Source organism: Camelus ferus, chromosome 25, assembly GCF_009834535.1.
Source record: "Camelus ferus isolate YT-003-E chromosome 25, BCGSAC_Cfer_1.0, whole genome shotgun sequence".
NCBI classification, from domain to species: Eukaryota; Metazoa; Chordata; class Mammalia; order Artiodactyla; family Camelidae; genus Camelus; species Camelus ferus.
The window spans coordinates 21,240,389-21,262,368 of record NC_045720.1 but is presented as its reverse complement, the minus strand read 5'-3'; the positions used below and the strand labels follow the sequence as shown (position 1 = coordinate 21,262,368).

The 21,980-nt window shown below is 31.1% G+C and overlaps 1 protein-coding gene across 1 annotated transcript in view; it reads right to left on the bottom strand.

The window, feature by feature from the left end:
* Positions 1 to 21,980, bottom strand: part of CSMD3 (CUB and Sushi multiple domains 3) — a 1,015,135-nt gene that overhangs the window by 607,681 nt on the left and 385,474 nt on the right. Inside the window, 1 exon segment of the mRNA XM_032468125.1 lies at positions 18,414 to 18,526. Within this exon segment, the coding sequence (XP_032324016.1) occupies positions 18,414 to 18,526 (113 nt within the window).

The following is a 21,980-nucleotide window of genomic DNA, read 5'->3' as shown; positions in this document are numbered from 1 at the left end:
TTTGTCAAATTCTGTAATAAGTTAAATAATATAAAAATTGATAAATGGTGACATCCATTCATTATAGGAATAGACACCTATTGGAAGTGGTCCAAGAGAAAATGGCAAGAGAAGAATTGGATATAATGAATATTAAAAAATCTCCTAAGAATTTAACATTAAGGAGAGCAGAAAAGGTTCCAGAGCGTGTCATATACACTGACCACTCCATTTTTCATGAAACATTTTGTTGTCTGGACTTCTATGAAACCACTCTCATCTAGTTCTCCATCCATTTTAAAGATACTCGATAGATCATTTTCAATCTCTTGTTGGTTCTTGCACCTCTACATAAAATTTAAATAGTGAGTTTCATAGGGCTAGATCCTAGATTGTCTTTTCTCTGAATTTGAACTTTTGTGTCTTTAGAGAATGTGCACTTTTTTGTGTGTCTTTGGGGAACTCATCAAATCCCATGGTTTTAAATGTTGTCTCTATGGGATGAATCACAAATGAAATTAGTTAGAATTCTGAACTCCATACATAGATACCCATCTTCCTTCTTAACGTACCCATATGATCATTTCTGTGATGACACAAATATACATAAAACATATTCAAGGAACTCAAATATGAAAGGCTTCAAAGTGTGTTTTTCTTTCTTTTCATTAAAAAGTATTTCCTTCTTAGAGTTGTTCGTAAAAAAATTTTTTAAATCATTCATAATTTCTTCTCTTCCCTCATATCAGCATCCAATTAATCAATGAATCCTGTCAATGTCAACTCAAATTTACATCAGGTCTGCTTTCATTTTTACCTCCTTATCCTAATTCAGGCTGTTATGTTCTCTCACCAACTCTTTTTTCCCACTTTCACTTTTGCCCCATATAGTACATTTTCCACACAGATGTTAGAAAAAAAAAAAAATCCTAAAAGGTTAAGACATATTGCTACTCTCTCCTGCTTAAAATTCTTCTAGATATGCCTTATCACCGCCTCAGGACATAATTCTACAACATTATTTCAGGTCACTCTCTTTTAATTCTGCTATGTTTCAGCACATGGGTACTTTTTAGATTCTTCAAAGAACCTGCTTTTTCTTATGCAGGGCCTTTGTTTATTCTGACTGGCCTATTCTCCTCAGTTCTACTGCTCTAGCAATGCCCCACTCCACTCTTCTCCTATTACAGTACTTTACCCATATTATATTACATTACTTCTCATTTACATTACTTCTTCAGGGAGACACATTCCCGGGGGGTCATCTACTTGACCTACTTCCTGCATTCCATATTCCAGCCCTTTCCTTTTTTTGTTGTTTTTTTTTGTTTGTTTGTTTTGTTTGTTTGTTTTCCATTTATAGCAGATATTCACACTTAGAATTCCTCTTTCTTTTTTTTAAAATTTTGGTCTGTTTGTTTAATGTGTGTGTATATATATAAAATTTTATTTGACTGTTTCCTCAACTATATTACAGTAGCCATAAAGGCAAGGACATTGTACCTCTCTTTTACCATCTTATCCCCTAGCAAAGTACATAGAACATCCTCAATAAATGTTTGTTGAATAAATTAATGAATGGATGAATAAATGATTGCCGTGGGCAGACCACAGTTACAACTGTGGGGGTGAATTGAATGTGTCTTTTAAGGAACTTCTATTAATAAGAGAGGAGCCTACAAATTACATGAGACAAAATATCGTAAGTGGTCCATATAAATACTATCTATTGGGTAGAAATGTATAATAGTAAGAGCCAACTTTTAAAATTCTTAGTATGTGAGACAATATGTTAATTCCCACATATAATTTCACTTAATACAACACTTTGAGATAAACTGTATTAACATTTCTATTTTATGGTTAAATAGACTAAGTTTATGAGGGTCCTAAAGGAGCTAAAAGGTAAAAAGAGGATTTGAATTCATAACCATGAATCATAGAAAAATTCACCACTTACACATTATACTCATTTTATATTTTTCCAATATATGTATTTTTTCACTTACATTAAACTATGATTTTCAAAAACTGTCTCTGTAAAAACAGAATAAATAAATACTCATTCATGGAGAAAGAAAAATGTGGAATCAGAGCTATGAGCCTTCTTTAATGAAGCAATCAGCTCTAATTAAAAAAATTTTGAAATAATCAGTTGGATCTAAATGTCAGTTGTTTGCTCAAGTTATCATACTGAAGTTAACTTGGTTGGCTGTGTTTATGAAAAAGCTGGAGGTCAAAATTTAGGGAGTTAAAGAAAGACTCAATTAGCTCATTAATCAAGTTGGGCTAAAGGTCTGAGAAAAGATTTAATTTGACTAGGTTATACCTTTTATCATGTTATACATCTTCTTTCTCATGTTTCCTGACATTTGTTATAGAAAGAAACAAATTTCCCTGTCAGTTCATTTGACTAAGGAACATGTTGTTATTCCTCTGACATCTACAACAGTTTACCTCAATGTTTATATGGATTTCCAGTTGTAAAAAATGGAGTTATAAATCATGGTAAGTATGGGAATTAGTGGGAATTCAGAATCTGCTCTTATATTTTAATAACATAATATAAAAATTAACTTGTGTTAAAATTTTAATGTTTTTAGTATTTCACACCTTATAAAAATCAGAGTAACCTATGGTATTTTAGCAAACACTCTTGGTAGTGTTTTTTTTTTTTTTGCAGAAGTTTTAGTAAGTGTTTTTCCCAATTACCTAACCTAAAACATAGATAATATTGATGTTATATAGAAATGGGAATATACTATTATTATAATATACTATTATTATTATATACTATTATTATTATATACTATTATAATAATAGTATCATTATATTATTATATACATTATATATATAGAAAAACAGTAGTATTTTATGGCTCTGAAAAAACAGAAAATAGAACAGAGGTTCTGAGGCAAGGAGAGGAAAGAACAAATTCAGGAATCTGAATTATTCAGTAAGAATTTTTAGAAAAGAAAATGAATAAAAAGCATGATTTTGGAACAAATAGGAAAACCAAGATTTAATACCAGACATTTTTATTCCAGAAACACTACTTACTACTATGTCATAGAAATCAGTATTCCTATTATTTTCAAACTATATCACATAAGAAACTGTATCTTTCAACAGTGTATCAATCAAATACTAAAAAAAAAAAAAGTCATATAAGTACAGACTTGATGACATATCTCTACCATTTTTTTGAAGACACTAGATTTAAAACATTTATTTTCTGACTGATATGTTTAAGCTATCCTTACACTGCTCTCCTTCCCAAAACAGTAAAAACTAATGACAGAAATACATTATAATAAAATTTTTTTGAAAGGGTTATCACTATGTTTTTCTTTTTGGTTTTGATGGCATAATCTTGATTAAAAAGGCCCTCAGGTACAGATATTTTTGTAAAGTTTTCTATTAAATTAAGAGAATAAGACTGTACCACTTTAAAATATGTTATTCTCTAAGTACCAACAAAATACTAAGAAATAAAATTCTCTTGTAGGGTATGAAACAAACTGGTCCCACTCAGATTCAGATGCATTTCAGCCTACAGTCCTACTTATCATTTAATTAAATAGAAATGCATTATGCAGAGCTATTAAGTAAGTCATGTAGCAATAGAAGCAAAGAAATGTAGCATGAAAATACACTAGATATTCTATATGAAAAAATTTTTATATGAAAGAATTCTCACAGGCAGAGTATTGCAGAATCATTTATATAGAAAGGTATACTAAAAAGCATTCACTATCCAAAAAAAAAAAAAAATGAGAGAAAATAGAAGAGTTATTGAACAATGTAATATACAGAAAGACTTAAAATATTGGGTCTTTAATTTGCAAAACAATACTGTTATAAAAAGGAACCTTGACCTAATTTCCTTTACCTCATGTCAGTAGTTGGGAAGATTATTTCATTTCAGAAAATTAAGCACTAGTTTAGTTGGTGTCTTTTTTTTTTTTTTTTTTTTGCAGTAATTTAATAGCTGTGGAATCAATAGCATAACTCAATGGAAAAAGTTAAAAATTAAAATCTGTGCACCAGGAAAGAGCTTTAGTTTATTTTAGTAATTCTTATGCAGAATTTTAGGGAAGGGGGTTAAATGAATTAGAAACCACATTTTAAATTTGCTTATTAAAGTATTTATTCATGGCTGGCAACATTGAGTGAATAATATCTTAAAGATTTAAATTGTTTAACAATAAATTTGTCAAACGTATTTTAACAATGTTAGACAAATTTGGTGCCCTGCTTAAATTTTCATGGATGAGCAATTTAACTTGCATCCAGTGATTATCTATCTATCATCTATCTATGTATCTATCAAAAGAGATTGAGAGAAGGAGATGGCAAAATAAACCCCTCACCAACTACTACTACTGAGTCACTGTATAAACCAGAAAAAGAGGGCTCATCATCAGTTTTCTCAGTTGCATCTTTAACTGCCACATCACATAATCAACAGGTAACTATGGCTACATAGTCATGGTTTAGATGCCCTGGGACTTTTGAAAAATAAACATATAAATGAATAAAATTATCCTAGGACAGATATATGCTGTATGTTGACATATTCATAAAACATAAACTATGCCATTTAAATTAAGACCATATAGGAATCAAGTTCATTTTGTTAATTCTCTCTTAGAGTCAGAGCTGCACAACAGCTCCCCTTAAAATTTATTCTCATAATTATACAAATTTGGGGGAAAAAACTAAAATATAAACATGCGCTGAAATGTTTTGTCATCTGTAAATAATTCACTAAGTCACTGATGTACCATTTAAAAGAGAAATGAAATAATTTAACATTAAAAAAATTACCTAAAAAAATAATGATTATATAATCCATCTTCCTCATTTTCTTTATGAGTAAATTAAGATTCAAAGCAAATTTTCTACAGTTTACATTATACACTGTACAAATACAGTGACATAACTGAGACTCCAATAATAACTTTAGATCTTCAGCTAAATATTAGTGCCTCTCAGAATTTCTCTTATTAGAAATAAACAAATTTAATGTGTACAGTTTTCTATTTACCTTAGATTCAGCCTAAACTTCAGCTATTCCCAAATATTGTATGGATTTTGCATTATCTGTTCTTTGTTGGCTTCAGTTATATTCAGTTTATGAACTATACAAATCATAGAAGTTCAATCAGTTTAAGAGAGAAATTTGGGGGAGAGAAAATTTATAACTAAAAGAAGATACAAACCGTATATACAAATCTTATACTGTAAAAAAATTAATAAACAGAAATTTCAATTAAAAATAGTTGGGAGACCAGAGAGGGAACTCTCACACCTGCAAGGATAGCAGAGCCCCACAGGAATGAGAAAGATTCTTGTCTTTCTCCGTAAGGATTTAGCCAATGAAAACCCATGAACTTTTTGTTTACTATAGCCCTCCCAACTTCCTTTCTCTGTCTATAAAAGAGTTCTTCTATTGCCATGAAGGGATCTGCATGTGGCTTGCCATGACTGCAGACTGCAAATTGCAAGTCTCTGCTGATCTCAAATAAACCCATTTTTGCTGGAGAAATTATCTAGCAGTTTATTTGCTGTATATCAACAATTTCAAGTATTGAAAATGATAAATACAGTTTCTACTGGCTATTAAATAGTTTGGCGAGGTATAAACATTGATTTCAGCAAGTTTGTAAACGTTTCCATATATATGTGTGTGTGTATATGTGTTTGGAGCGTGGACTAGGAGGTTGGAATGGAGCTCCTCCTGATGCAGTTTCAATGAAATCAATAATTTAGTAGATATTAACATATTTAAATGAATGTATGACAGATTCAGCTTCTTGTATGAGTAATTTTCAAAGGAAATGTAGGAGAATCTGTTTTGTGACTTGTACACTCTTCAGGAATAAACAAGGATGTAGAAGGGAGAGAGAGGATAGAAGGAGATGGGTGAAATTGCTTCAAGACTGCCCTTGTAGATCAGTGAATACTTTTCCCAGGACTCCTCTGAAGAATTAGTGGAAGAATACCTTCTAGTCCTGTTCTAGTGAGGTAGGCTTCAGTAGGATTACTCAGTTATGAAATTTGTTTCATGCAGTTGGCACACACAAAAGACTGGTGTCCATTTATGTCTGAGAAAGCTAAAGCCAAATTCACACAGCAATAAGCCAACGGTGACATCTGCTGAAGAAATCTTAGAGAACAGAGAAGAGAGAGCTTCTGTATTGAGATAAGCAGATAAGCCTGATTTTTTTTTTTCCTCAAAGCAAGAATTTGCTTCCTGTTTTGCCATGGATTACAGACATTCAAAACGGCATCATCTGGGGATCTATCCAATTAGGCCATCTGAGGGGTAAAAACACCTCAGCAGAAGATGACTGAGGATATTCAATAGCTGGGGACCAAGTATGGCAAGTGTCCCTGGAGAATACTGATGCATCCTGCAGGGATAAGGAATTGCAAAGAGAGAGACCCAGCGGGAATAACTGAAAAGGCTCCAGGACTGCCCGTGATAGAGTCACTCTGATTATAAGGAGGAGGTAGGCTGTAGCTTGCTTTAGGACTTAGGTCCAGGCCAGTCCTTTTACCTCCACTCCACTCTACCTCTGATCTCAGAGAAACCTAAAACAGCAGAAAGTAAGAAGTTTTCTAGTTTTATGAGCTAAATTATACCCCTCTAAAATCCATATGTTGAAGTCTTAAGACCCAATGCCTCTAAATGTTACTGTATTTTGATGTAAGTTCTTCAAAGAGGTGGTTAAGTTAAAATGGGTTCTTTAGGGTGAGCCCTCAGCCAATATGACTGATATTCTTATAAGAAGAGGAAATTCAGACACACAGAAACCAGCACCAGGCATGAGAGTGCACAGATGAAAGGCTATGTTAAGACACAGCAAGAAGGTGACCATCTGCAAGCAAGGAGTATGGCTCAGAAGAAATAAAACCTAATGACACATTGATCTTGGACTTCCAACCGCCAAAACTGTGATAAATACGTTTCTGTTGTTTAAACCACTCAGTCTGTGACATTTTGTTACAGCAGCTCTAGCAAATTAATTTACCTGTTTAATGTGACAACAGGAGCTAACTGAGTTTTCATCCTGGAGATATATGTTGACAGAATTTTTCCCCTATAAAACTGAAATTATTTATTAGATTTTGTTAGTTATCTAACTGTGAAAACTATAAGAAATTTGAGGCTTTTTAAAAAACTTAACATGCCTTTGTGAAACTCTGCTTTTTGTATACAGTTATGACACTTTCTGAATCAATGAATTAATATCTTCATAGGGAAAATGAACAAACAGAATGTATGAAATCAGGCCCATGGTACAGCTTCAGAACACACTGCATTAGAAACATCCATCCCATTTCTTAAATACAAGGTTAACTTTCTCAATATCTTTATGGTAGCGAAAAGACGTATCTGTGCTACATGTCTGACAGAATAGAACATGCATTAAAGGGAGCCAAAAAATAAACATAAAAAAAAGAAAGAGAAAAAAGAAAGTAAAAGGAACTGACTTTCAAAGGAATTAATGTTTTTAAAAGTATTAGGTGGGTAAAGTAAGAATTTTATAATACACTTTTATTTTATGGATTTATTTGAAATTGCATACGGTGAGGAGAAACATCGTAATTTTTAAAATTAAGTATAGATTATAAAGTTCTGAAATAAGACAGATCTTGCAGTACAATGATCATGAACAATAAATCATAAATGGTTAGTAGACAGTAACAACAAAAAGTTGAGGAACAAAGAAAAAGTGACACTACATCATATCCTCTCATTGTATTTACTGTAATTTTTGAACAGATTTCCTACTTCTTTATAATTGCAGAGCACTAACTTTGTGCCACAGGAAGGCTGTTCACTTCATCTACCAAGGTTGTACAGTCCAAAATTGCAGCCACTAGCCATGTGTGGCCTTTGGACATTTGAAATGTAGCTAATGAGACTGAAGAATTGAATTTTTAATTGTATTTCACTGTAATTAATTTAAATTTAAATTTAGAAATAGGCAGCACAAAATATTTTTCCATTAAATTCAACTTCATTGTTTTGATAGACCATATTTTATTTTAACTGTTGCATTGCTTAAAATATAGTATTGTAGGGGAAGTGTTAGAAGAATACCCTGATGGAACATTAAAATGTGTTTATTTGAATATTTTATCCAGACAGCAAGAATTAAAGCCTAAGTAAATAATAATTGTTATAAATTGAAATATTTATTATTAACGGTAAGTAAATTATTTTTTCTAGTCTATAAAAAAAAACTCTTCCCAATGAAAACAATGTACAAATTGTGCTGTGAATATGTGTTTAGATTTCAAAGGCTTAATCAAAAAACAGAATGCAAAATATTTCATTAACATTTTTACATTAAGTGTTGAAATGTTAATATTTTGGATATATTACTTAGTTATAATTAAGTTTTCTCTTTTTTAATGTGGCTACAATAAAATTTAAAATTATATATAATATATATTTGTGTGTGTATACATACTACTGTGAAGCTGAGCTATCATTGGAGCACCTTTTGTGAGTTACTGGCATGAGAAACAGTAGATTAAACCAAAAAATTTTACATCTGAAAAGAAGCTTATTTTTTCCATTATCTAATGACCTAATGGTCCTGAGATGTTAAGGAATCCATTCAAGTTCACAGAATGGGGTCTGTGCCCAGGTTAACCAAATTCTAGTCCACTGCTCTTTCCAGAATACTTATGTGAAGGAATAAGTTAGACAAACAAGCCCCTTTCTCTGGGTAATGCTTCATCAGGCAAAGGGCTTAGGCAGGGGTGCACAGCTCCCACCTGCCACCTACCCTTGGTGTCCTTGTGCAAGGTATGTTTGCATAAATTGTCCCAGAGTCTTTATTTCTTGTTTGATACAACCAATGGGGTATTGTGAGGATTACATGAAATAGTGCATATGCAAATATTTTAAAATTGTGACACATGCATATGAATGTATAACGTTCATTCTTTCAACATTTACTGAGCACCTATAATATGGTAAACTCTGGGAGTGCAAAGATAAAAAGACACAAATACTGTCCTTAAGGAGGTGCAAATTATAAAACCAAGTAACCATGAAACAATTCAGAATTTGTTTTCCAGCTTTATAATACAGTAGATAGAATATTTGTATCATCCATATATTTTAATTTGCACAGACATATGCTACATTTTTAAGTGAACAACACATTTTTTTAAAGTCATCCAACAGTAATAGAGAGTAGCAATTTTCACTTCTTGCTGGTCACTTTGGATTTGTCATAAACCAGAAGGTCTGGGATGATATTGAGAATATTGAATAACAGTTGTTAGGGGTCAGAAACTGAATTGTAAATGTTGGACACAGCAGTACCCAGAAGGTACCAGCAATTAGCTACTTGTTGCATTACAGGACAATCTAGGGGGTCCTCAAAGAGATGGAGCATTTCAGGTGTCAGGAAAGCAGTGCAGGTACTCTGGTCCTAGCAGGAGTGGCTATTTATCAATCAGCACTATTTCAATATTTTAATTATCTGTAGCGCTACAGTGGACTAACATAGTTTTATATCACAGAGTGATCACATGTCCATTCTAAGGGAAAATTACTTGGCATCCTCCAGACTCAAGTCTGAAAGCTTTCCTAGACCATGCATTGTCCTTCACTCCCCACATTAGCTCATATTTTCTAAATTATAATACTTCATAAATTATTTCTCTCTTAGCAAAATATTCACTTATCTTTTTACATACTAGACAAGAAATTCTCTTAATGAAGGGATTGTGTAATATCAGAGCCTAGTACATTGTCTGTTACAAAGGAAGTGTTCAGTATTATTTTTGATGAATAAAATTGGAAGGATGGGTAAATAAATAAATAAATAAATAAATAAATAAATGCACTGTAATACATCTCAAGTGTGAGCTTTAATCTAAATTGTTTTAGTAACATTAAACAACATTAGCAAGTTGCCTGCCTCATTTGTAACTTAAATTAATTAAATAACTGAAAAAAGATCAGGCTAAGTAATGGTAAATTTATTGTCAGTCCTTTCTATCATAACTTATAGGATCACTTCCCAAAATGTATCCTGGGGAATAGAAGTTCCAAAATAAGCTAAAAAGGGCTTATCTGATTAAATAAAATAATTCAGTTTAAATTTCTTTAACCCAATGATTTCAAAGCTTTTGGGGCCACAACATTGACCTCTATATGACTGCTTATCACCATACAACTCTAAACTTAAGGAAAATCCTAAGTTAATAATATCTTTATCATTTAAACAAACTTTTCCTAAATTGCCTTTAGTTATTTTGGGATATCTTTGAATTTGAATGTAAAAGTCTAGGGATTTTAATTTCATGTCATTTTCAAATGGCATGGTAAAATTTTCTATAAAGTAAATGTAATAAGTAAAGTCTACAGGCTTTATTATCTCAGACTCCATTTTTCATACCGACATGGAGGAATCAATCACATACAGTATGTTTGACTGATTGTACCTTCTGTGCTTAATTAAAAAGCCCCTTGGAGGTCATTTTGTGCAACTAGTAAATCATTACTAATAAGAAAATAACTTGTTCAGTATCTTTGTCATCTCAGCAGAATTGTAAAACACTGAATTTTGTTTCTTAAACACCACTTAATCAGTTATTCTTTGTTATGTGCTCTTCTTTAGGTGATTTAACCAAATTGTCTTAATAGAGATAGTAAATGTAAGTATTTAAGACCACTTAATGTGAGTAAAATCTTACCATCTATATTCATATAAAATGAATACTAAATGGAACAATATTGAATCACCATGAAGTACTACCATAAACAATGATAATTTTTGGTAATACTTTGTATTATTTTTTATACTTGGAAATATGGAAAATTCATATAATTAGAGACCAAAAAAGTATTATTCATTAATTCATTACATTATAGTAATTTAAAGTATTTGATATAAATCACATTAACTAAAAGGAAAGTGCTAACCTAAAGATAGTTTGGATAATAAAGATGGTAAATATTATAGACTTCATGTACATTTTTTTTAAACTAACTACAGCTGTAAATGTAGCTTGAATATTATTAAATCAATACAGAATATATTTTAGGTTTATGTAGGAAAGATAATATGTCTACTTCCTTGAGGAGATCAATTTCTCACTTAAAAAGTAGGCTGTTTTGAAAATCTTAAATATTTGTATTTCTTGTTACTATTAATCTTGACTCTGTGGATTTTCCTCATTCTGTGAGTACCTTGGATTCCTCTGATTTGGGAAAGTTCTGGTACAACTTTGACTGAAAATTACATTTTTAAAGTACCCAAAGTACCCAAATATCAGTCTTAAGAGTCATGCTAAATTGAGAAAGATTATGGAATATAAATTTCAAACAGTGTCTTTTTCAGATCAAGAGGCAAGTCTGGAAGATTCAGTTAACAGAGACTTACAAAAAGCCATGATTAGTGAAAGCTCAGGACACGACAAAAGAAAAGCTCTCCCACCATCTGAAAGGAACAGTAAGTCTGAGCTGCCTCTTCATTTAAAAACTCTCATGGAGGATAGAGGTTAGTGAGGGATGGTACAAAACTCTATATAGATTTGTTAAACTCCATTTGCTAGAGGAATTAATTCTGAAGTCTTAAAGCATTGATTTATGGAAAAATGTAAACCCCTTAAATCCATACCCACATTCAACAGAACAGCAAGAGTAGTATTTTACACTTTGTTGAAGGATGGGTTTTGGGTGGCCGATAGATATCAGTAAGTTAACAGAGAGCGAGGACCCTGCCATAGTGCTATCATGGTAAGGGAAAAAGAGAATTTATAGCAGGAAGTATGGCTTAAAGAGCTCTAGCTAAAGAATGGATGGAAGACCCAGCAAAAGGTACCATGGAGTAGAATCAGAATGGTGAACAATTGATCATGCTAAAATTACATACCACAAGTTACCCCATGGACACCAGCAGACATCTGCAGGATTCTCAGACACTAAAGAGTAGTGTCCCCACTGAAACCAGCTAGTATTCTTGAGTGAGAGCAAGGGTTTATATATAAACCAGTAAGCTTCGTTCCATCACTATTAGGGCTTATACAGCATCGCTTGTAACTAGAAGCTTACTTTAAAAAGGAAGGAGGTGACCTAAGCTCTGAAAGTTTGAACATTTACCCCAAAGAAGTTGAGTTAACACAAAAGTGACTTTTATCCTAGAAGAGATTGGCAAGTTTTAAGTTTATTCTATCACCAGCAGGCATGTGTGATCAAAATTAAAATGTTACACCAAAATGATTTTTTTTTCAGTTTTATGATTGTCAAGTACTACATTTTAAACCTACTACATGTTTTAGGGAATATTATCTACGTTAAAGCTAAATATTTGATAGATTATCTCCTATTCATAGCAGTTGCTGTATTTGAAGATAGTAATCTGAGTTACATTCATTTTACTAAGATATTTCTAGATTCCATAAGATTTTAATATAAGGTTAATATAATTTGCCTTTCACTTTTTAAGATGTATCAATAATGTGTTTATATATGTCTATATAAATTAAATGTTGGCTTAAGAAAGAACACTTAGCCAATGTAAGCATTACAGACCTTTTTAAAGTAATAATCTGTGATATTTTCCATTTTGACTATAAATCAGAGTCTCCCTACTATCAATGTTATGGAGATTGATTCAATTCTTTAGGGAGTAATAAAATTATACAATAGAATTTCAATTGATATGCTGATTTATGCGACTATTTCTTTACATATTTCAAATTTCAGGGAAACTTGAAATGAAATGACAATTAGCCAGTTTACTGTTAAACACACCCACAATTTATGAACAGAATTTTGCGCTGGGAGATATATAAGAATATTGCCAAAAACATTTTAAGGATTAAAATGAAAATATAAATATAGTTAGCTATGGAAGAATTTAATTCTAACATCATTATTACCTAACATGTTAAAAAGCCTTAAATTTTACATTGGCAAGACTATGATATATACATTTACATCACCGAAGGAAATGCTAAGAGGGAGTTTTTAATGGCTATTTTAGACAGACCAATGGTTACTTAGATCACTTTTATTACTAAATATCTTCTTTCAGTTATCTTTACAAGTTGTGTAGACTTTATATTAATTAAGATGATGAATCCCATGGACCAGATAGGCTCATAAAGCCAGAAAAGGTAAAAGAAGTTTTGATTTGTCTTTTCTAACCCTACAATAAAAATTAAGGGAAAAAAAGAATTTCAAGATAAGGTAATTATGTAGTATTTAAGGAGACTTGAAGATAAAAAGGTGATATTGCTAATAAAATCAAAAATACATAAAACAAAGTACAAGATTAGAAATTCTTTCAAACACTATACTCCAGTGAAACTCAACTTCTTATTCTCTTAAAACTCACTGAATGAACATAATTAGCTTATTTATAAGCTTAAAATAATGCAGTTTGTCTATGTATGAAAGGGGGATTTTGAGACAAGAATGCAAATTCAGTTTAAGAATTTTCCCGAGCATGTACTCCTTAAAATTTAAGTAATACCTACTATAACATGATAAATATACATATATTCACTGAATATTTCTTGAATTGTGCTGCCAGAGAGCCCTGTCCACTGTCTTTATCAGAAAAGTAGCCTATTTGTCCATGTGCTACATTTCCATGATAGTAAACTACACCTAAATTGTCTAAACCAAAAGGTTTGATCTTCTCTTCTCATGTCACACTCCCACCTACAACTCTGAAACCATAAACATGACACACACTGATAGTTATTAAATTAGAGGAAGGGTTTCATGATAGATATGATTCTCTGACTTTTTTTTTTAACAAAATGGAGGTACAATATGAAAAACTGAAGTCTAAACAAAATTTTTAAAATGCAATTAAACAGATTATTTTGATGTCGTGCTCTATTTTTAAACTTGGACTATATTTATGATTTTAAACGTTCTGTTTTTGAACAAGAAACTGCTTTTCAGTTTTACATACAAAAATCCTATTTTAAAATTGAGTTCTTAAAAACAGTGATTTTCCCTGGAGAAAAGTAGGCACCCTCATTTGTGATAGTGAGAAATACTACCTAGCATTTTTCTTAATTGAGGTACTTGGATTTAAATTTTATGTTTGATCACAATTTTTAAACTATTTGTATCTCATGGTTAGTATGTTTCTCACTCATTCCATATGATTGATTATCTTTTTTGTAAAAAAGTATCTTTATTCGCTGCATGTCTAAATTTTACTATAAGAAATGTTAATGTCTTTTGATTTGCACAAGAATAATATGTCTAGCTATTGTGACTGTTTTCACTCTTTGGAAAACCAAGGTTCAAGATAACTCAGACAGCAATTAGTAACTTGTAATTCAATGCTCATCTTCTGACCTCCAAATCCTGTTCTTTCCCACTATATTATGCTCCATTCCTGATCACCTTATTTATCTTTGTTCAGTAACAGTGCACACACATTTATGTCAAAATATGTCCAAATGCAAAAAATGGAGTGAATACTCCAAAGGTATTTTTCACTTAAATTATGTGCATCTAAAATGCCAAAGGCCTCTATGTAACTGAGGTTTATGACAGTGAATTTTCAATATGTTTTGAAAGTTTTGTTCATTAAATATGTTTTTCTTACCAAAAAGATGCACAGCTAATCCCAAAATGATAATCTCTTTGAGAACCTACACAAAATATTTTTCTCTGTAAATTAAAAACCCATTCTATTACTATTGATGTACCTGTGTTAAATTGAAACTAAGTGTCTGTAAAATTTTAACCAGCATAAGAAGAGTCATATAAACAAAATTATAGAAGATAAGAGAAAAATCTATAAGGATTTAGAAAATTGAATCTATAACATAAGAATATTCATATATTTAGGTATTTGGAATTAATTAAATGCTACAATTCCTAACTTAGACTCCAAAGACAAGTTTATGAATATCTATAGCTACACTATCTTTGCACATTAAAAAAAAAGTGTGATATGTTGAATAACCCAAAATAAAAACTGTAGTAGTAATACTTCATATTTGAATAATTGAACCTTATGGATAAAAATAATATTTTTTAATAAACATCATCTACAGGTAAAATTTCCTTCATTGGACAATTGATAGTCATCTGAAAATCTCTTTCCAATTTAGAAATTAAGAAAACTTGATCAAGTATTCATATACGTGGAAATAATAGATTTTAGGTTTATAATAAAGATCAAGTGACAGTAGTATGGAGATTTCAACAAATAAATAAGAGAACTTCCAAATACCACAATTAAAGAAAAGTTACACTACTTATGTGTGAAGCAGTACTATTAAAGTTCTTATTAGAAGAGGTTTAATGGAACTAGAATGTAGAAAACTTATTTGAAAACAAAGACTAATATACTAAAATGACATTGAAATGATTTTCCTTGGGGAGAAATGAAAATTATAAAGGAAAAAATTTTGAAGCATAGAAGAGATAACAGAGTTTTAAAACAAGAGATTTCCAGTATAAATAAACTGTAGCGGGGAGGGGAAATGCTTTTGTTTATTTTAGATAGCAGTGAACATTTTCAATTGGCTGGGTTAGGGATGGAGAGCATTTTCTGTATCAAAGCCATTTTACTTAAATCAAGATTTTTCTTAGTATATTTACGTTAGAACAGAACCATATTTGCTAATGTGCTATCCTCAGTGTCTACTTAACCCGATTTAAATTATTATATCTAAACTGATAAAGAAGCCATTTTATAACACAACTGAAAGGAAGCTCTGCTGGTGAAAACATGTTGCTGTGCCTATATGCCTGCTCCATCAGTTATGGAACAAACTATACAAAATAGTTAATGGTATTCAGAAATCCTTAGTAGTTTGCAGTTAATATTCAAAGTATTTTATAAAAAATACAGGTTAAATACATATGTATGAGGAGAATCATCAGTCTTTGGAAACTTAGAGCTCCATTAAAACATTAAATAAATTTGAAATAATAGATAATCAATAATAATTTCTTAGTACTAAGTAAGTATTTGAGTTATTAAGAAGCTACACTACATGGAGACTTAGTTGTGACTTTTGAATAGTATATACCACAAAATTTTCTATTTTGAATTGATTTTAATTCAGATACCATGGAAATTAAATGATAGCATGGAACAATCTAAAAAGCATGATTATCATTTCATGCTAGGGTATGGATTCAGCATGTTAGAATTATGAATTTTATACCTATCTAAGTTAGCTCAGTAGCATTTTTGTCACCCAAATTTCTTTTATTATAGTTTCAAGAATTGCTTCTCCAAATGAATTATGTTGTTCAGATAAAATATTATTTGGAGATAATGCAATTAAGAAAATCAAGCCTGAATCAGGAAAGTTTTAAATGGATACAATGCAAAGCTGTGTTTTTACATAATAAAACTTTTCCTTGATTTTATTATAAAATTATAGCTTATATTTTCTTAGGCCACTTTATTTCCTCTATATTTTGAAGATATAGATTACACCAAAAATTATCCTATTTTGATCTCCTTTTCCTGCTGAAAATAGAAATAATTCCTATCCCACAAAACACTTCCTTTCTATTTTACTATAGTGAATTCACTGATATGCTATTTTTCAGTGCTGAATCCGTATCAGCAATGACGGAAAATCAAACTGAATCTTGAAAGTACTATAAAAGTAAACTTACGATCAGTGAGTATAATACTGAAAATAATAATTAAATACACAAATCTACTGGCAGCTTTGTACTACTGTCTTATAATGCAAAACAACCCCATGTAAAGACAGCAGTTTCATGAAACCATATCACATTAAGCAAATGAAATAGTTTATATTTGAGAAAGGAGATCTATGATTTTTTTTAACCTCTAGGTTGTATATTTAAATATAAAATAAGTGCTACTTTATTTCTATTTAGATAGAGTAGAAGTCATCTGACTGAAAGATTCCATGAATCTAGTAGAATAGATTACCACATGAATCAAAGATGATAGTCTTTGAATTTCTGCCATGCCATCTGCCTCCATTATTGCAGAGGGAAATCAGAGCCATAAAATCATGTGAGTGGAAAACTCCCCAAGGAAAAGTGTGAACCCAGAGATAAAAAGGTTCTACAACTATATTTCCTCTATAAAAAAGTCCTCTTATTTCTAAAGACACAAAAATTTAAGAAATTGAAATGGACACAGTGAAATATTATTGCAAATTTAAAAGTGACACTGGCTGAATTTAGTAAGATTCAAGTTACTATGCCCTGAACAGTTATTCTTAATAAAATAAAGAAAAATAAATGTTCCTATGAATATTTAATTTTTAATTTTAAAATACAGTGTTTTATGATGAGCAATATATTCTACCATGAGAAATGTTAATAAAATGCACAGCTCTAAAAGTAAATTTACATTCATGTTTGCATTTGTATTAACTACTTTAGAAATAGAAATTACAGATTTTTCTACAGTGGATTTTGTCTAAAATCTTTACTTTTAAGTTACAATCTTAGGGATTTTTTATTACAGTAATATCCAGTTTACTACTATAAAAATCAACACATTAATCTATTGCTATTATTTTGAGAAACATATTAATAGGACAGCTATAGAAAGGTTACTGGTCTCCAAAACATAAATTATTTGTTGAAATTTGTATTCTGAAACCAATATGTATTCTAATGCTATTCTAGGTATTAACTATAAGCTGCCTAAAGTCATCATATTAAATTTGCAAAGTGCTTAAGGTTGAAGATTACTAAAAAGCAAAGCGTTAAAAAAAAAAAAACAGATAAATGGAAAAACAACTGTGGCAATGCTCACTATTTCCTGAAAAGTAGCTGATACGCTACTGAGAATGAAATGAATTATTTACATAAGTCGTCTGAGGATAAAGTGCTCTAAACTCACATAGTATCACTAAACATTGTAGAAGCTACATTTCCATTAATATTCCATCTTCTTAACAATCATGTTCTAAACAGTTTGTTCAACTTAATATATCAAATATTATATCTTATTCAACATTATGCCTTTTAATGACAATGGTAGATAATAATCCTAACAAGGTTAATTAAATTAGCATTCACAAACACACTGTATATGGGAATGGATTTCAATTGATGGAGAGCCTATTTACAACTGCAGTTTTCTGCAGTGTTCTGTGGTACAGGCTTAGGTAGCATGTCCAACTGCTGAAGCACTTTATTAAAGTAAAATATTACATCTGCTGCATGTTACCTTTTGGAAATCAAGATATTCCTTATTCTGGGCAGTGTGCTATAAAACTCAACTAACTTTTACACTGTAATTTAGTTATGATCACAATATTGCCTCAGCAAGAAAATGACCATTTTTGCTTGTTCAAATTACCATGTGTTAATGTTAAAGATTTGCTTTTACCACAAAATGCAATAGTGTATAACACAATCATTTTACACATCAAAAGAGGCAGAGGTATTCATTAAATATACCTTGATATGGAGCACTAAATCCACGATATCGGTGATTGCTGTCTGTAACAAAATGCAGTCTGAGCCAGTTTTTGTTGCTGATAATTGGTGGTGGTATATTCATTCCAGATAACCTGAATGATGGAAAACAACAAAAACAATTTTGAAGTTTTCAGTAGTAAACATTTTCACTGAATTGGGGCCCTAAAAAATGTCTACAACATTCATGACTTTGAATTGTGAAGTTTTTAAGCACAGGTGAAATAGTTATTTTATGCACAGAAAGGTCAGTTATAGAATAATGCAATTCCAAACATAAGCTGTTCCAATCAGGCTGCATATATTAGTAAAATCAACTGTAAACTCCATCTAATTTTTGATTCTCCTAAATCTATTGAAAAGATAATAATAAACATAAAGGATGCTGAACTGACCATGCTGGTCATTGCATAACCCATGTATGTATTGATACAGTATTGTTACAAAACAGTAAGACTTTAAAGCAACTGATATACTTTTTCAATTTAATATATATTAAATATTTCATATTTAATGGCAAATTTCACAATTTCATTTCATAGAACAAGCACTATTTGTAATTTCACAATATTATACATTTTTATGATTAACTTTTATTATAATATATACTTCTGTAAGGCACTGGAGGTCTGCTCCAATTGACCAAAAACAGATCGTATTCTGGATATATATTTAGTCACCACATATCTAGTCACAAAGGTAGCACTTCGATTTTCCTTAAAGTAAGACACTTGAAGCAAAAAATGTAAAACTATGACCCAGATATTGGTCATGATTAATAGATAAATAACTCCCTAGCTCCATAATCTTTTGAAACTTTCCGGCAAAGCAGTTTTTCTGATTTAATTCAACAAAGGAATATCACCCCTATATACCTAATCATTTAAATACTAGGTGTGTGTTATAAAGCTCAGGTAAAATATTCTCCAAAAAGCAAGATTGTTACATAATGAAGGAGAGTTTTAGAACAAGGTTTCCTAATAACCAGTATACGACATATCTTTCCCATTCTCAAAGCTTACATGTTTCTTCATCGGAAGGCAAATTAGAGAGCTGATTTATTTCTCTGTGTGTGTGTTGTGGGAGATGATTACAACTCTTCTCTCAGTGCTTGGCATTCACTCATTCTAGGGAATGGGTATGGGGAAATTGGAATATCTGTCCTTGCACATGTAATCAGTGGTGAGGTGTAGACAAAGTGATGCAAGAACACTTTATCCTATATCCTCCTCCTTTATCTCCAAAAACCCATCTTTCTTAGGATGTCTGGGAACTAGCCATCACTTTTAGTGGATGACCACCTGCCATGGCATAAAAATATAAATTCAAATTTATTTTATCACAGTGCCCATGGACCTACAGAATGGGCTTGGCCACATTACTATATACCCCAATTTTCTTGGATTCTAACATGAATAAGTTGGGTTCTATCCTATACATTTCTCATTTCTCCTCCAGTTTTGGAATGAATTTTCTTTAACGTGTTTCCCTATCAATGCCTTATTTTCTCTTCATAGTAGTGATACTGTTTATTGGTCAAGCTCACTGTTTTGCTTTTCATATCTGGATTGAGTAAACAAAAGACATGTAATATAACTGTATAATTTTAAAACTCAAGTTTTAAAATTTTACTTCATTACTTTCAGAAAATACAGTATCCAGGTTATGTTTACTTTTGTTTGCTTGTTGGTTGGTTTGATTCAAATAATAATTCAATGAAAAAATAGTTAGATTTGGTACAATTAAATTTTCAGTACAGTAGCATGTTTCATGCCAGATTTTGATTTATAATTTAGCTCTCTTCAATTCCCTGATTCAATGAGCATAAACATCCATTAGGGAAAGTTTAAATTATTTTTGACAGGCTGCACACATTTTTAAATGTAATGAGAGTATAACACATGGATGGTTGCAATAAAGTACAGAGTTTGGAGAATGGCCCTTTGAATATCCAGTAGATGAGAAGCAACTCAACAATGACAACAAGAAAAGTGTGAGAGGAAAGAAGATATAACAGACAATAAAAAGGATAAACTTTTCATCTTTCTCAAGAACATCAAAGATAATTTCAACAATAGAGTGTAGTAAAGGCAAGCAATAGCTGCTATAGAACTATAGTTGGTAACCTGAATTCACCTTCAGTAATTGAGACAGATATAAGCAAAAATGTTAGAGCTGCAGTAGCTAGAGGCACAGTGTACATGAGGTGAAGAAAATAATGGCACTTCAACAGGGGTGGAACTAAAAGGGTGTTCCTGACAGCTTCAATGCCTATTCTCAGGAAGCAGAAATGTACATAAGCCAAGACGCTGAACTAGAAATCAAGTGTACCAAAGACCCATTTGCCACCAGAGAAGAAAAATAACTTAATCAGTTATAAGGGAGTCATGCAGACTTTCCAGATTGTGATCACCTAGTATTGCTCATTATTTAAACACAATTTACACAATATTACTTTGTTTATGGCTTATGGAGCAATCTAGCAAATGAATCTACATATTTGCAACATATTTCACATGTTATCAGGAGGTCTGAGAAATGAAGGACTGAGAATATATGCCACCTAGAAAGACTCATTAAACTAATTAATTGAGGGAATTAATTTCCTAAATACTAAGGGAGATATTTCTTAAATATAACATTATTATTCCTATATCTAGTCACTGTGGTCATTTGAAGGTAGGCACATATTCTAGTATAAGGTCAGTGAAAAATCACTTCTTGATAACGAAAAGATTGTGTACTCAACAATTATTTACTAAGCACTTACTACATGACAAATACCAATGCTAAGGGTTGGAAATATAATAGTAAACAAGACAGACAAGATCCACGGCCTTACAAACAAAGGTAGCATAAATAAATGAGTAAGGTAATTTCAGAAGGTGGCAAATAACAAATGATGTACCAAAAAAAAAAAGAGTAACATGATAAAGAATGTCTAGAAATGAGGTTTCAGTTGGTTTAGTATCTTCTCCATTTTACACTCAAAACAGCCATACTCATGATTATATGTCACAAATCACTAAGCTGGATTTGGGGATAATTAAATCAAAGAAAATTATGATAATGATAAATATCATAAATTTGGAACCTACTATAGTTATTTGTATCCAAGAAGAATTCAATGTATGTCTTTTGAGTAATTAATGACTTTGAATGAGCATAGTAAATTAATAATAACATTAAATTTCACTGCATATTAATGCAGAATATTGACAATAATACAGTGTAACTTGCCACAATTAATCTACGTAAAAATTGTTTTTATTTATACAATTTTCTGCAGAAATAAATAACTAAATCATAAATTAGTATTTAAAACTAGACACAATGTTTGATTGCATTCTTGATACAGGAATGATTATTTTTTAAGAACAAAAAACAAGTAAACACAATACACACAAAACAAAAGCAGAACAATAAATATGAAGATCAGAAATAGAACAAAAGGGCAAGCTATACTCTATGATACACTGACATATCACTTGTTTATGTTGACATTTCAATTATACAAAGGTTTTAAAATAAGCAAGGTTTTATGTTAGC